The sequence below is a fragment of the Lathyrus oleraceus genome, chromosome 5, assembly GCF_024323335.1.
Source record: "Lathyrus oleraceus cultivar Zhongwan6 chromosome 5, CAAS_Psat_ZW6_1.0, whole genome shotgun sequence".
Taxonomy (NCBI): Eukaryota; Viridiplantae; Streptophyta; class Magnoliopsida; order Fabales; family Fabaceae; genus Lathyrus; species Lathyrus oleraceus.
Genome location: NC_066583.1, coordinates 134,366,471 through 134,383,366, shown reverse-complemented (window position 1 = coordinate 134,383,366; position 16,896 = coordinate 134,366,471). Strand labels below are relative to the sequence as shown.

At 34.0% G+C, this 16,896-nt stretch overlaps 1 protein-coding gene across 3 annotated transcripts; it reads left to right on the top strand.

Moving 5' to 3' along the window:
• Window positions 1-1,465: 1,465 nt before the first annotated feature.
• On the top strand, window positions 1,466-15,653 carry LOC127078351 (lysine-specific demethylase JMJ21). 3 transcript variants are annotated; one of them, XM_051018799.1, is made up of 17 exons: window positions 1,466-1,718; window positions 6,264-6,548; window positions 6,859-6,969; window positions 7,342-7,397; window positions 7,520-7,662; window positions 9,050-9,247; window positions 9,375-9,574; window positions 10,786-10,885; window positions 11,024-11,599; window positions 11,692-11,814; window positions 12,522-12,602; window positions 12,674-13,005; window positions 13,127-13,384; window positions 13,713-13,797; window positions 13,893-14,103; window positions 14,675-14,843; window positions 15,207-15,653. In XM_051018799.1, the coding sequence occupies exons 2-17, from the start codon at window positions 6,409-6,411 to the stop codon at window positions 15,343-15,345; spliced, it is 2,922 nt and encodes a 973-aa protein (XP_050874756.1). In that variant the 5' UTR covers window positions 1,466-1,718; window positions 6,264-6,408; the 3' UTR covers window positions 15,346-15,653. The 3 variants fall into 3 exon arrangements, with proteins under 3 accessions (XP_050874756.1, XP_050874755.1, XP_050874757.1); XM_051018798.1 differs by having other exon boundaries at window positions 6,235-6,548; XM_051018800.1 differs by lacking the exons at window positions 1,466-1,718; window positions 6,264-6,548; window positions 6,859-6,969; window positions 7,342-7,397 and having other exon boundaries at window positions 7,520-7,643.
• Window positions 15,654-16,896: the final 1,243 nt, after the last annotated feature.

Sequence of the window (16,896 nt, the reverse complement as noted above, 5' to 3'; positions counted from 1 at the left end):
TTCGTAAAAAGGAAGAAAGAAGTGACAATGAGCTTTTATAGTATTAACCTACGAAGCTGATTGGTTACACCTTGCCAAGGTAGTGAGCCACGTGGTGGCTTTTCTGTGAAAAGGGTACAGGGATTACTGTTCATTATTCTTGGAAGTTGAAATTCATGATGACAATAACTGCGCACATGTCTTGATGAGACGTTTTGAAAAAGTAAATCATGATTAACTGACAGATACGAACTTTTAGGTCTATGAAAGGTGTCACACCCCAATTTTGACCCTGAATCGCTGATTTAATACGTTCATCATAGATATTGCATCTCTACATAGCATACCATGCATTTCATACCGCATAGTGCCTAGAATATCAGTCGAAATAATTTTTTCGGATCTACAGGAAAATCGGTTGAATTAATCGACGAATGTGCGTCAAATCAGTGGACGAATTTTTTTAAAATCAAGCTTCCAGACATCAGCTTTATTAATCTACGTTTCACATAGTTTAATCTGGTATGCTCGATTTATTTTTCATCTAATTTTTTGGCCACTTTTTGATCAGCTCGAGCCTGTTTAACCGGTCAAATTTATTTCAAAATTAAAAGAAACGATGTATTTTTCCAATAAGTTTATTTCACGCTGATCATTCTGATGCATTCATTTTAATTTTTCGAGCACTTTTGCATCCGATTTTTATTTTAAATATGTTTATTTTCATTCTTTTGTCAAAAGATTCAGAAAAATTAAATAGAATTGTTCATGTCATCATTTTTATTTTATTGTGGTTATTTTAAAAGTTGTGAATTTTGTTTATTTTAATTAATTGAATTTGATTTTAATCAATTAAAGCAACTAGAAGAGTCATTTTAAGTTTTTTTTAAATTGTCTAACAATGTGTGCTTCTTTGATTTATTTTTATGCCATCAGATCCAATTGATCATTGGTTCATATTCACAATCCATGTCCATTTCTCTCATCCAATCATAAATCAAGAAATAAGTGATTTAAAAAGTGAGAATTGAAAGTATCATTGAATAATGAAGGGAATTGAACGCTCAAAGTGTTTTTTCCTACTTCACGTGCCACGTGTCGCCCCTCTATTGGGGGATTTTTTTTTAAACAAAGTAAAAAGAAGTGATATTGATGATTATAGCTGGCAGTGTGAAAGCGATTGATAGAAAGGATCAGTGTTCCCTCATCCATTAACAACAGCTGACCACTAAAGACAAAATCATTTGAACCCATCATAGCATCTTTTGAAAAAAAACGCAGAACCCCATTTTTTCTTCAATAGTTCATCATCACATAAGACCACTTTCTTTTTTTCTTTGTACAGTATTTGAATTCTACATTAAAAACACAAACCAATACTTCTTCTCACCCAGATTTTTATATCACTACTCTCTCTCTCACAATATGAGGGGAGGATTCAAGAATGAAAAAAGAAATGAACAGTCTCTTCTCTCTCATATCTCACATTCATCTTCATATTTAGCTACAGTGACCAAAACAAAATACTCACTTATTTTTTCCACATACAGTAAAATACTCCTCACTCATTTCCAACTAAAACCAAACCTCACATTAACTTCTTTTTTTAATAACAACACAATATTCTTCAAACACTCCATAAATCTCTTCACCATATTGTAACACTCTCCTAACATTACAACTTCATACACCACTCAATAGCACCGCGAGTACGAGATCCTCGAATCTTCATCGTCCGTGTAAGGGATCTCGCAATTTCCTTTCGTTCTTCTTCATTATTCTACTGTTTTCATCGTTTGGTTTTAACATTCTTCTCATATGTTTTTTATTACTTTGAGATTATATTATCTTTTTTTATCATGAGTTTTATATATACATTTATGCTTTAATTTTAGTTTTAGACATATATGGTTCAGTTTATATTTTATATATAAATATTTATGTTTCTAATTTTTTATAGATATATTTCTGTTTTTAGTTTATATATATAAATTTTTCTATTTTAAAGTTATATATATGTTAGTTTGTATTTTTTTAGTTTATATGTTATATAAAATTTTCTCTTTTAAAGTTAAATATATAAAGTTCGTTAGTTTGTTTTTTTAGTTTATGTGTTATATAAATTTTTCTGTTTTTCTTTTTATATACATATTAATTATTTTTTGGCTTAGTTACATGTATACGTTTCCTGCTTTATAAGTTATATATAGTCAGCTTTTGGTTTTATTTTATATATAGTCAACTTTTGATTTTATTTTATATATACATATATCTTCTATTATATATATATATATATATATATATATATATATATATATATATATATATATATATATATATATATATATATATATGGTGTGTTAATTTTGCTTTTATATTTTATTTTATTTTAGCTCTATTTTAATATTATAGCAATGCAAATTCATTATGGATAACGTGTGCGTGTTGTGTTTAGTTTTTTTTTATTTTTTGATTATTTTGTGTTGATGTAAAAACTTTATGACACTACTGTAATAATAATAATGCGCTTGATTGATGTTTGGTTTATCATTGCGTTGCGATCTCGGAGCTTAAACTCAATTTAGCTACCGAAAATCTCTTGGACGCGTAGATTTAGTTGTTCGGCTTATGGATTGACTCATACATGAGTCTACTTTAAGTTAGCTTAGAGCTAAATTTAGTCGCTTTTGATTTGAGTTGGATTCTAGTACCGTGGCTTACCCTTGGGCCTTCTTACAATGAGCTCTTAAGCAATATCAACTTAATTTTCAATAATTTCAAACATTTGTACATTAATCATTTTTAATTTAATTTCAACCCGTTTTCTTAAATAAAATTTGAAGAAAAAAGATTACCCTGGATGGAATATCCAGTCGTAATCCTGAATATTAGGCCCAAGTTGTAATAGTTTGTAAGCCATAAATATTCGTCTTCTCTTCTCCACACTCCAATGTTCAAATCATTTTCATAAGTAAGTTGGAAGAAAAAGATTACCTGGATGAGATATCCAGTCGTATTCCCGGATATTAGGCCCAAGTTGTAAGAGCTTGTAAGCCATGAATATTTGTCTTCTCTTCAAAATACTCCAATATTCAAATCATTTTCATAAGTAAATTGAAAGAAAAAGATTAACTGGGTGGAATATCCAGACGTAGTCCCGAGTATTAGACCCAAGTTGTAAGAGTTTGCAAGTCATAAATATTCGTCTTTCAAGCCCAAAAATACATTCAATAAATCAAACTTTTTTTCTCGTCGCCATGCGATTTTCAAAACCTTTTCATAAACGAAAGACATCTTGTCTTAAGATGATGCAAATCCATGTTTCGGCCATAATTGTTGAGTTGAGATAAGTGACGTTTTTCCGAATGTTGATTTGTAAATCCATTCGATGTGTGGTATACGTCCGCTCCTCATCTGCTTTGGATAAAACAATGTTTTTGTCGATTAATACATTATAGCTTTTGCTAAAATTGACCAACAAACAAACATTTTCTACCCAGAACTACGTAAGCCTTGAGTTCTCTATTGCACCTGGAAATACGTAGGAGCAAGATTTATAAATCTTGTCAGACCCATTAATAAAAAACTTAGGTTTAGTCCCCTTTGTTTAAAAATCCAAAAACATTCTTCTCTCTTCTGTTCCTTTCTTTCCCACCTAATAATTCGAGAAACCAAACATTCCAAGCTAACACTTACGCACACAATTAACCTAATGGTTCCCGTTGAGTACAACGGACGTGAGGGGTGCTAATATTTTCCCCTTGTGTAATTGACTCCCGAACCCTGATTTGGTTGCGACGACCATAATCATTGTCGTTCTTTCTTGGGTTTTATCTATATTTCCCCATTCTTTTTTAGGAATAAATAAAGTTCGGTGGCGACTTTGTTCAGTCCATCATGCGAGCGTGCGATTGCGCTTCGCTTAAGTCGTGTTCTCATTTTTTGAGGTGCGACAAAAGGTCTCTGGTCGAAATATGGTGATTACAAAAAATGCTTATTTCTGCATTGATTCGAAATAGACATTTATTGGGGGCAATTTGTTAGCTGGAGATTTCGAAAAATAGGTGAAGTTCTTTGAAAATGGTATGTTTTGGAGAACAAATAAAAATGGTTGTGTCGAAGCTATTTGTTGAATTCTTTTCTTGGGAAAAAGGACATTTCTTGTCGAAGCCTGAAACTTAGAAGATTTTTTGGATCTCCACAAGTTCTCTTCGACGTAGGCGTTTGACAGATTCGAAGCTTCAAGCGGGAAAGATTTGAAATTCAAACGAAGCAGTTTCGTCAGGCCAACGCGTGGAAGCATCTGAGACACACAACGCTTGAAAATGTCGAACGTGACAGTCATCTGTGTAGAGACCGTTAGGGTCGAATTGTTATAAATAAGAGTCTTAGTTTTAGATTTCGGGTGTGTTCAAACAAATATACAAAAATTCACTAAAATACTCAAAGTACCAGAGCGAGAGAAAAGAGTCTTTGCTGAAAATGCATGTATGAAGAACACCATAATTTCGTTTCATGTTATTTATTTTATGCAAGTTATTTAAACTAAAACCATTTACTTTCTTTTCTTTTGTCGAATTGCCCTTATTTTCAGTATTTCATGATCACTTTTACCTTTGCATTTACATTTCGCCAAACTTTCATTTCCAACACTTCCTCAAAACTTAAAACGTTTACTTCAAGTTATTTATCTTCACCTTTGCCAAATACTTTTGTTATCTTTAAAAAACCTTTTCTACAAAGTTACTGCCATTTACTCTTTGCCTATAAAGTCATAAATTTCGTTTAGAATTATTGTCGAAACACCTTTCACTATTCATAAACCAGAAACAAACTTAATCATGAGTCAAATCACCATAATAATAGTTCTTGAGACACATGTCCTAGGATCAATCTAGTCGATCCTGTAAGTTACCAAAATCTATAATATTGGAAGACTAGCGTTTGTTTGTCAGAAATTACTGGTAAACAGTAGGTCAACCTGCCTCATTGTCACATAGATCATCACCACTGGTTCAAAACATCCAGTCCACCAACTACACCCATTTATGATTCCCCAACAGAACAATGGCGCCATATGTGGGAATCGACTTCCGATTCCTGCAATTTCCAAGATTTCAGATCCAATCTCATATTTACCTATTTGTAACCTCCCTAGATCACCGAATCAAGAGCAATCTGAATCGAACGCGAAAATTTGTCGCATTCGATCCAATAAGTTATTATTTCACCTATAATTCACCAGATCTCTTGATCTCTGATTTCTCTTGGAAATTCCGGAAAGTAGAAGAAGAAAGGCCGATGGACGTGTCTTTCAAGGAGTTTCACCTTCATCCGACCATGTTCTTGACTTTAAAAGACACGCCTTAATCCCATAGGCAAGCTAAAGCGATGTTAGAGTTGAAGGGTTTACTTATCCACTCATTATATTCTCTCATTATAATAAATTTACTTTATTATGAACGAAAATACTTCTCTTCTATCTTTCCCCTATTGCACTCTTTTATGTCTATCTCTCTTTAGGACCCTAAAGGAGAGGAGACAAAGATTATCCAATTTTTTTGCGCCTTTTCATAGCGCCTTTGCATATCTGATACAGACTACACGCATTCTGCATATCGTATATAACTTAAACACATTTTTGATACGGACTACATGCTTTTATGCATATCTGATACGACTTAAACACACTTCTGCGTAGTTGGCGCACCCCACAAATCTAGTCAACTCAAGGGTCTAGGCAGTGGAACTCGAAAATGTCTACCTCATTCAGAGCTAAATCTCGGGGGTGGGGACAGTGACCCTACCCTTAGTCGGAGAGCGGTTCTTTGTGACGCAATGTGCAATACATAAGTAATGGATACTCCATGTATCCTGAGTATTGGGCGACACGAATGTTACCCATTACAAAGTGATTTGTAATAAATAACATCCAAACACATCCATCAATATTCAATTGTTTTTACGAATTTCAATTTTTTAAAATTAATTTGCAATTTTTATATGAATTGATTTAGATTTAACTCCTACTGACAAACATTTTTCAAATTTAAAAGTGACAAGTAATTAATTTTACATTTTTTTAGCTGTTACAGAAAAAAAACATTTTTTTTTGGAACGGAACAACTCATTTTACATTGGTAAAAAGTTCAAATCAAGCATTCCAAAACCATCTTCAGATCAAGCATTATCATTAGCAGATATGGTTGAAAATAAATTTTGAGACAACTATGTTTTAAAATCAATTTATTTTAGGGGGAATCACTTTTGCTCATGTCATGAAGGTGGCGTAGGAATAACGGAAACTTCTCACACGGTCAAGAAGCGCTTAACAAAAAACGCGGTTTAGCGCAGGAACACATATATTCATTTAGCGCAGAGACGATTAATTGAAATTGAAATTGAAATTGAAATTGAAATTGAAATTCAATGGAGGCTCAAGCTCACAATCAGAGAGATCGCAGAATAGATGGTCTTGGAGATCTTCGAGTTCTTCCCGACGAAATCCTCTGCTCCATTTTGGAACGGCTCACTCCTCGAGATGCTGCTCGCGTCGCTTGCGTTAGCAGGTAATTCTATCAACTTTTCATGTTCATTTCCCCATAACTTTCCATTTTGATACTTTTTGTGTAATGTTTCTTCATCGTTTGTTTTTATATTCCATTCTTACTCTTAATTGGATAAAGAATCTGGACTCATGGCTTCATTGAATTACACTCTGATGTTTGTTTTGATTCCTTACATTAGTTACCGGAAATTGCTTATGGCAATAGTATAATTGATTTCGTTCGCTTCGCTTAGTTTGCATTTCCTATGTGAGCGACATTGATGATTGATTGATGATTAATAAACTTTCTTCTTTTATTTATTGATTGGCAGTGTGATGTATATACTGTCCAATGAAGAACCACTGTGGATGAGTCTATGCCTAAATGGAGCATCTGGTTTTCTTGAATACAAAGGCTCTTGGAAGAAAACTGCCCTGCATAAGTATGTCTTTCACTCTCTCATTTGGTCCAATTTGGATAAATTACTTATTTGCAGCTTATAGCACAAACGCCTTATCATGATAAGCACATATGTATAAGCAATTTCAATAGATAAAGTTGAAATAAAGTTAAATTGTTTTTGTATAACCTATAAACTGCTTTCATAAACTATCTTCGAGAACTTATGAAAATAAACATGAACAATGTCATAAGTTGTTTTCATAAGTTCTTCCAAATAATCACGCAAAACGTATGACAGTAGATAAGCTCAAATAAGACAAATCAAATAGCTTCAAAGTAGCGATTGTCGGATTTCTTCATTTAGGTTTATATTTAATTGTAACATATTTGGAATTTGATATTTTGAATGCAGTGAGAATCTGCCAGACAAGTACAAAGAGGGCCACGGGCAGCCTTTACATTTTGATGGTAACAGTTCTGATATCATAAATATCATATCTGTTTTCTATATTTTTAGCAAACTTTAGGCTGTATGCTCTTAAATTATTTTAAGGTTTTTTTATATACCACTGATATTTACCTTCCTGCAGGATTCAACTCTTTATTTCTGTATCGGAGATTATACCGGTGTCGCACCACATTGGATACATTTTATACAGAAGGTGGAAATGTGGAAAGAATAAAAGACATCTCATTGAAAGACTTTTATAACGAGTATGACGTGAAGAAACCGGTACAAAGATTAAAGAATTTTAGTAGTAAAGCCGTGTTAAAAATCTTCCCTTTTTGTTGGTTCTGTTTCAGTGTCAATAATTAATGTTGAGCTCTCTTCCAGATGAAAAGAAAATATCCTGACTTCTATTTTCCATAGTTTGGTATGCTTAATTTCTTTTTGAAAGAAATGAACGCACTCTCTTGCTGGCAATACACTCTTTTACACACAATCTTCAATGTTATATATTATTGCTCTCTTTTTTAAAAGCTAATACACTTAAAAAATGATCAGATTACAATGCAATTGTGTTAACCTTTTAAAACGTGGACCGATAATGAAGTTTGTGTTCAAAGGAGTGTGTTGCTATGCTAGTATTTTTCTTTTGGAAAAAGCGGGAACAATATTATTTTCTGTCATGATATATGTCTGGTTGTTGGGCGGTAAAGAACCAACACAAGAATAAAATAAGCGTAGTGGAGATGAGAATGTTGCATTGGACAAGATTGGATTATAAATGACAACATTAGAGAGAGAGACTCGAGATAGCACCTATTGCAGAAAAGATGTGGGAAACTCAGTATAGGTGCTTTGACTATATAGAGAAAAGACTAGTATATTTTGTAGTAAGGAGAGTAGACCGGATGGAGGGTAGTTAAATCACAAGAGGTAGAGGAAGACTTAAAAAAACTAGAGATTAATGAGTTTGATAGAGATATCATATATATAATAAAGCATTATGGCATTGTTTGATATATGTAACCGACTTCACTTAATTGTTTATATGTTTGCTGTTAATCTCTGAAGCATTTGGGTAGCTCTGTTAATTTTTCCAGTTGTTTCTTGTAAAGATTGAAAATGAGAGATGAGAATGATTTGTCTTTATAACTTCAAGGGTCCTCCTATATGTATTTGGGTTATAGTTGATGTTGTGTTTTAGATATACTCCATCCGTACCAATTTATAAGCAAAAGTCAATATTTCACACTTATTAAGAAAATTCAAATTTTTGTGTCTTTCTTAAAATATGTTTTATAGAAAGATGTAAAAACAATTTTAATTGGTTGTTGTTTATGGAAAAAATGAGAAAGAAACCAAATTGAATGCAATTTGGATTTAATTTTATCTTGAAAAAGATGAATTTTTTAGAATAAAATGGTTAGATGAAATAAAGTTGATATTTTTTTCTTATAATTTGGACAAAAGAGTTTCCACTTGAGGGGAGTATTGTGGGCTCACACTTGACTTATTATTCTTAACAATTTGTAACAAGAAAAATGAGTGTTTTTTGCTTATAAATTTGTACAAAGGAGTACTGAAGTTTATCAATTCTGAACCATCAATTGTTAGTGATTTTCTCTTGTATTTATATTGAAATGTAATTTTGATGATGAATTGCACCTCTCAGGTCATGCTTAAGGGACTGGCGGATACATGGCCTGCCAGGCATAAATGGACAACTGATCAGCTGTTACTAAACTATGGAGACGTGGCGTTTAAAATTTCTCAAAGGAGTTCCAAAAAGATCTCCATGAAGTTCAAGGATTATGTCGCGTACATGAAAGATCAACATGATGAAGATCCATTGTATGTTTTTGACGAAAAGGTGCTTGAGTTTAGATATTCCCGTTTCAATAACGCGCTTCCCTAACTCCTCGCACCATTCCTTTCCATTTTCTTGTTTTCAAATTTGGGATTTTGGAAGTTCTTTTAACTTTTAATTTAACATACAGTTTGGTGAACATGCACCTAGCTTATTGAAGGATTACTGCGTGCCTCATCTTTTTCAAGAAGACTTCTTTGATATCTTAGATATAGACAAACGACCATCCTATAGGTGGCTCATAATTGGACCGCAGAGATCTGGTGCATCTTGGCATGTTGATCCAGCTCTTACAAGTGCATGGAACACTCTTCTTTCGGGCCGTAAAAGGTAAAAAGATAAGACGCCTTAAGTGAAATTTTTATCTACATTATGGTTGTGTAGCATGTAGCTTAGACCCCGGCTGTTTACATGGTGTCAAAGGAAACTATGTGCGTCATTGTTTTGAGTTTAAGCCTTAAACATAATTAGTTGGTTACTTGATTCTTCCTGTTTATTGCTGCTCTTTTCTTTTTCTTGTTACAATTGGGCCCCCAAAACTTAGTGAAGGTAGGGGGATAGGGGGAGGTGGATAAAATATGAGGATTGAGACTCATAAGGGATCGAACTTGGCATCAGGTGTGTTTTTTTTCCTTAGGGAAGCTAGGGGCCTTTAGGTTGAAAGTCCATTGGCTCGTCCATGCAAAGATGATGGCCTCTTTACAAGTTTCACATTTGATTTTGACTGCTAATGCAACCTAAACTACAGCTCCCCACTTTATGCTTTTAATGATATAAAGCAGAGTTTTCTCTCTAGAATTAGGAAGATTGTAGGACTGAAATAGTTTGTGTGAAGTATGATTTGTCACTTTTAGACTGAGGGGGCTACTAAGATCTTGCTAGGACTAGTTTCCTAAAATATTATGTAGACAAATGTTGAACAAGATTCCTAAAAAAATGACTCATAAGAATGTTTTCACCCCAAGGAATGCTAATATCTTGCCAGGACTAGTTTTCAGCCTTCTGGGTCTTAGATGAGAGCAGATAGGAGTCAGAAATTAATCCAAAGAAAGTTTTGTGTTAGATAATTTTATTGGAAAGAAGCACAACGGATAAGAAGTTGAAAAGTATTATCAAACTCAACTAGGTTTGACTTTGGACAAGTATGCTTAAATATGCAGCAGTAGTAAGGAGTAGTGGCTACAATTGAACAAAAGAATCTATCACGCATGAATAGGCTGAGAGGTCATCCTTTACTTTTGTCAAATAAAAAATCATGATTCAAATCAATACATTCTATTAGAAATTTACTGAAACATTAACATTAGGATCTGAATTGCTCAATTGGATAAGTATGTGCACTTGATTTAAGCAATTGAAACTGCACATACCAAAATGCATGCATTCTTAAAACTACAATAACCAAAAGTGTAAACAGTTCTTGTTCTCTAATGATTCTACAACAAATAACTTGAGTTTTATGTAATATTTTCTGTCTTTGTGCTTGATTATTTTCCGAATAACTAATGCATAAGAGATAATGTTTTGCCTATATTTGATAGGTGGGCACTATATCCTCCCGGAAAAGTGCCTTTAGGTGTTACAGTTCATGTTAATGAAGAAGATGGTGATGTCAGTATTGAGACTCCATCATCACTGCAGGTACTACAATTTTGCAATTTGAGCAATTTACATATCCTCTTTTTGGATTTAAATAATTATTATCCATTAGGATGCCTAACTTCAATGTGTCTTTCTGTTGATTTTTTAAATATTAATAACAATTTTATTTGCTTTCAGTGGTGGCTAGATTTTTATCCTCTTCTTGCTGACGAAGACAAGCCAATTGAATGTACACAACTACCTGGAGAGACAATTTATGTTCCCAGTGGATGGTGGCACTGTATTTTAAATTTGGAAACAACTATTGCAGTCACGCAAAATTTTGTGAATTCTAATAACTTTGAATTTGTGTGTTTGGATATGGCACCTGGTTATCGTCATAAAGGAGTTTGTCGTGTAGGTTTGCTTGCTCTTGAAGATGATGTTGATGAAAATGGCATACAGGACATGTCATGTAATGAAGAAAACTTAAGTTATTCTGATTTGTCAAGGAAAGAGAAAAGACCCAAAACTCTGAAAGATGTTGACGATCTAGGTTTTGAAAGTGAATTAAGTTGTGTATCTAGAAGCTATCACTTATGGAAAGGAGGATTTTCTTATGATATTAATTTCTTATCCATGTTTTTGGATAAGGATAGAGACCACTATAGTTCTGAGTGGAGCTCGGGCAATTCCATTGGTCAACGAGAACTAAGAGAATGGTTATCCAAGCTTTGGATTCAAAAACCAGAAATGAGAGATCTAATATGGAAGGTTATTTTGTTTCCAATGTAATGCATCTCTGTGCTCTCAAAGTAAGTATATCATCTGATTTTATAATCTATTTTCTGTTTATGTATGTCCAGGGAGCTTGTATTGCGCTAAATGCAGACAAGTGGTTAGAGTGTCTGTCTAAAATTTGTGCCTTCAACAATTTGCCTCCTCCCACCGATGATGAAAGGCTTCCTGTTGGTACGGGTAGCAATCCTGTGAGTTTTAATTTATGTAGCTAATAACTTTTTCTTATTTGTATTTTTTGAGAAGCTTGTAGTGCATCAAAATTTCTAAGGCTTTAGTGAAAATAATTGGTCCTTAGTGTCCCGTATTGTGTTTGCTTCATAATTAGAGTATAATTTAGTGGATCATTTAGAAGGATTTTCTGGTTGAATCAAAGTCCTGATGTTTTGCTGAAGGCCTTTCCCTTGTAAGAAACAAATTCTCATCCTCAGCATGTACTCCCCTAGTGTAATTTATCAATAATTTGGACCTGTATTTAAGAGACCACGTACAATAAATAGTCTTAGGATCTACAAACTAGTTTTCATTGAAGATACCTTTGCATATTGCATTGAGAAGAGTTTACCCTTTTAGAAGGCACTTTTAAACCTCTAATATCTTTATGCCATTGTAATATAAATGATACAAAGTAGTTGGTTGCAAATTGCACTAATCAGTAAAACACAGTGGTGCATTTTTAAAATTTTACTTCAAGCTGTAGTTGTCATTCTGAAATTGTCTTGGTTGTGCTTACCATAACGTGGGATGATATGCTATATAATTACTTAGCCATGTTTCATATGATTCTGTTATTGAACTATGACACGAGATTGGTTTGTGGTATGGTCATTCATTACCTAGTAAAGTACTTACATAGTATGAAGTCTCTAACTAGGAACATTTTCCATTCTGTAAATAGGTTTATCTAGTGGGGAACTATGTTGTTAAGATTTTTGTCGAAGGAGGACTGGAAGCTTGCCTTTATTGTTTAGGCACAGAGGTACTTTATTGGTATTCTGTTTTCATTCCATCTTCATGGCAGATCTAACTTTCATATTGTATCTTTTACAGCTAGAATTTAATAATCTGCTGCTTGAAGCCAACTCCTCTATCAGGAAACATATTCCTAGTGTTATAGCCAGTGGGGTTGTTTATCTTGAAGACGGGTCCTATACAAATTTAAGTTGGGATGGAAAAGGAGTTCCCAGTGTCATTTCGAAGACCAATATTATCACAGAGAAATGCAATGTTGATGGTTTCCCATTTGGGGTTTGGGGCAAGAAACTGTTAGAGTATAGGAATGCTGGTATTCCGGTGGACGGATCAATTAGTTTAGCCTGTAACTCAAGCATATGGCCATATGTGATAACTACGCGATGTGAAGGGAATATGTTTGCAGACTTGTAAGTGCTGACCTTGTGGTTTATAAATGTCATCACACAACATAGCAATTCCAATTTCTGACTTTTGCACAAGTAACACAACTCTCTTAATCTTTTAGATTTTGTTTTCATTAATTTGCAGAAGAGACAGCTTATCGTGGGAAGATACAACAAACTTGGCCTCCTTCTTGGGGGAGCAACTGCGCCACATTCATCTTTTGCCACATCCACCTTTAAATAGTTCATTTATATCTGATATTGAACATGAAATAAGCTGGTCTGAGGAAAATGGTTGTATTTCAAATGTTAATTGTAAATCAAACAGTGCTGCAGAATGGGGAATCTTCACCAGAATATTAATAAAGAAGAGGAAGGACGTCTCAAGTCGTTTGACCAAGTGGTACACTTAATTCTATTGAGCTTTCTGATTTCTTGACAAACAAGATAGTTTAAGAATTAGAGTAGGGTTACCATGCATACAATTTAAAATCTAATGTTCTTCTGAGCACTTCAAGTTTGAAGTTTCAAAATTCTATGGCTTTTCCAATTGTTTATTAACTCTTGTGACTTTGGTTCGGTTAAACTGTATTTTATCCACGCATGATAAATATGCTCCATTTTTGGTTTTGCGTTGGTGCTTCTGTTGCATGCTAGTTCTATTGGTGAATCTTTGCATTATTATTTATCTTTGTAAAGCAGCCTTTGATCTTCTCGCTAAAACTTTGTAGGGGAGATCCAATTCCTAGCAAACTGATTGAGAAAATTGAGGAATATATCCCATCTGATTTATCTAAGCTGCTAAATATAAATGAGGTTTCTTCTAAATTCACTAGTTCATCCCAACATCATTTTTATCATTGGATATACTAGATTAAATATGGTTTCTATCTACTTCTATTTGATTTCAGAATTTCTCAAGTGGTGCTTATAAACCTTGCTCCTGGATACACACTGACATTATGGATGATAATATTTACATGGAACCGTCATTGGTTTGTTCTACCTCCAGTAGGAATACAGAAGATGCTGCCCAGGTGGACAATGGTTTATTGAGTGACCATGATGGAGTGAAATCCTGGTGTCCCAGTTACATCCTTGATTTCAGTGATCTTTCTATAGGTCGGTACTTTTCCTTGCCTACCTATTTCATGAACTTTCACGCAACTTCGATAATCCTCGTCTTTATAAAGGAATGTTTCATGATGTGGCATCATATTTTATCAAGTGACACAGAGAAATAGAGAAAAAATGCTCTATTGATGGGGCTTGGTCAATGTGACAGACGAAAAAGTAAATCTTAAGGATGAACCTAAAGCTCCTTTACTCTTCATTGTGTCCAATTTCAACACCTATCCCCTCTAATTCTCTTTTCTCCTATTTATATAACTAATGAGTAGTCCGCTATCAAATATCATTAGCAAATTTAGGAATAATGAATCAGTAGTGTGTGAAGTCAATTAGGGGTTACTCTTTAAACATCATAGCTAAACGAAAGGTTAATGATGATTCCTTAACCGGAAACAGTTGTACCAATAATTCCTGTTTTACATGTAACTGACTCAACTTTGTCTAGATCACTTCTTACTTAGACTCAACTCAAAAATATTCTAGAAACATATATTGCCGTGAAAGAATTCTGATATTTTTTCTATCTGGGTATATTAGCTGACCTTTTTCATTTATTTTGCAGGAGATCCTATTTTTGACTTGATACCAATTTATTTAGATGTGTTTAGAGGCGATTCGAATCTCCTTAAGAAATTTTTAGAAAGTTACAAACTTCCTTTCCCGTGCAACATATCGAAGTGCGAGTTGACAGAGGGTGGTCAAAATTTTGGTCGACTTTCATATGCTGCTATGTAAGTACTGTCACCATAATTCTCTTTCATAACTAATTTCTTATCATCGTAAAGTGTTTCAGTTTCAATGTATGGATTTATAAAAAGTATGAAATAATATACATATGACTGCTAAGGCTTTTCCGGCATTTAACTTCATCTCCAGAGCCATATCCTTGTATAAAAATCCACCTAACCTATCATTACCTATCCAATATTGCCTCAATATTGCGTTTCCTGTGAGTTGTATACATTATACTAGTTGGATGAGAGAATTCTGTGGCCATGCGAACAATTTTTTTGTGCCTCCCCTGACTTTCAGGCTTTGGAGTATGCAGTTAATGACGTAACTCATTTGGATTTCATTATTTTTTGTCACCGTAGGTGTTATTGTATTTTGCATGATGATAATGTCTTGGGAGCTATTTTTAGCATATGGGAAGAACTAAGATCATCAGAGTCATGGGAAGAAGTTGAGATGACGGTATGGGGAGAGTTGAACAATTACAAAGGCTTTCTTTGACCATTTGCTGCATTAATATTTTTGGAGCTTGAACGCAATAATACATGTTTAAATTCTCTAGTAGCCTAAGAGAAAGAGATATAAAGAAGTTCAACATTAATCGGCTTTCTGTTTAATTATACTGTTCAGTTTTATAATAAAGTGTATGTCCAAGTTGGTGCAGTTATGAGGATATTACACGTTTTCCTGGTTTGAATTAACTGTAAAATCTCAATTTTTTGTCTAATTCAGATTCAAAATTGTATTATCTAAACATCTTCTTCTGATAGATAAGTTTATATGACAAATATTTATATTGTTACGATGGACATCTTTCTTTCAGACTTTACAGTTCTGTATGTAAATTTCAAAGATGATTGTCACTATTGTCACTCTGTATTGAAAGTGCAGTAAAACTAATTTCATTAAAAAAAATGGGGGATTTCTTAATGCTCCTTATATGTTTCTTAACCATCACGCGAAAATATATAATTACCCCCAATTTTCAGAGATGCATTCTCATACGCATCAAATTCTAATTAAACATTAAAATATTCTGAAAATGTATCTCCGTAACAATTTAAAATGTATACTATGGACCACACTTAAAAGTCATTTTATAATTTAAAATATTCCGGAGATGCATCTCCGTTTATTTTACAGAGATAAATCTCCGTAACTTATCAGAACATAATTGTTCATGCTATGTTTTGTTTATGGTTGCTCAGATGAAGATTTAAACCATATAAATGATATGCAAAAAATGACGTATGCAAGTCCAGATGATCCAAAAATATCATATATAAATAAAGACCAATAAATGTTTAAAAAAATCGAGAACAATGATAAAGTGACATGATGTCAAAATAAAATACAATCCATAGTACTACTACTACTATGTACTAATGCACTATTGTGTATGTCTGACTACATCGCCTCTGCCTCCTCTGTCAGCTATGTCTCCTCGACCATCAATCCCTCTGGTCCTCTGGCGCTGTCTCTGGTACATCAGTGTCCACTGTGTCTCCGTAATGATGGCATCTAGGACTTGCCTCACATCAAATCCATCAGAGAAGATACCTTTGTCAATGTCTGCATGCACAATCTCCACAATGCGACAACGCCTAGGCAAGACATCCTCGACATGATGTAACTATGCATCCTCCTCCTCTAGTATCTCCAGATGAGCTGGTTTTGGTGGGTCTCTTGGAGCAGCATGCACCATGTACGAATGTGACACCCTGAAGAACCATCCGATATACCCTTCGACGTAGCTCAAGTCGCTCAAGGTTATGATACTATGTGTCTCCTCTAGTACCAGATGACTCTCATAATCATCAAACATGTCATCTATATGTTTATGTGTCAAAGCATGAGTAGAGACAACAGAGTTTCTAAGAATGATCTAGGTGTAGTCAAACTACCGCATGACGCGCTCAGGTAGATGAGGAGAAGTGCGACGTGATCCGTAGGCCAATCATTCAAAGTATAACATTATCCCATCAAATGTCCGCGCTTGACGGTGATCGACATAGCTGTTGAAGTGCATGTACTCAGATTGCGTCAATGACG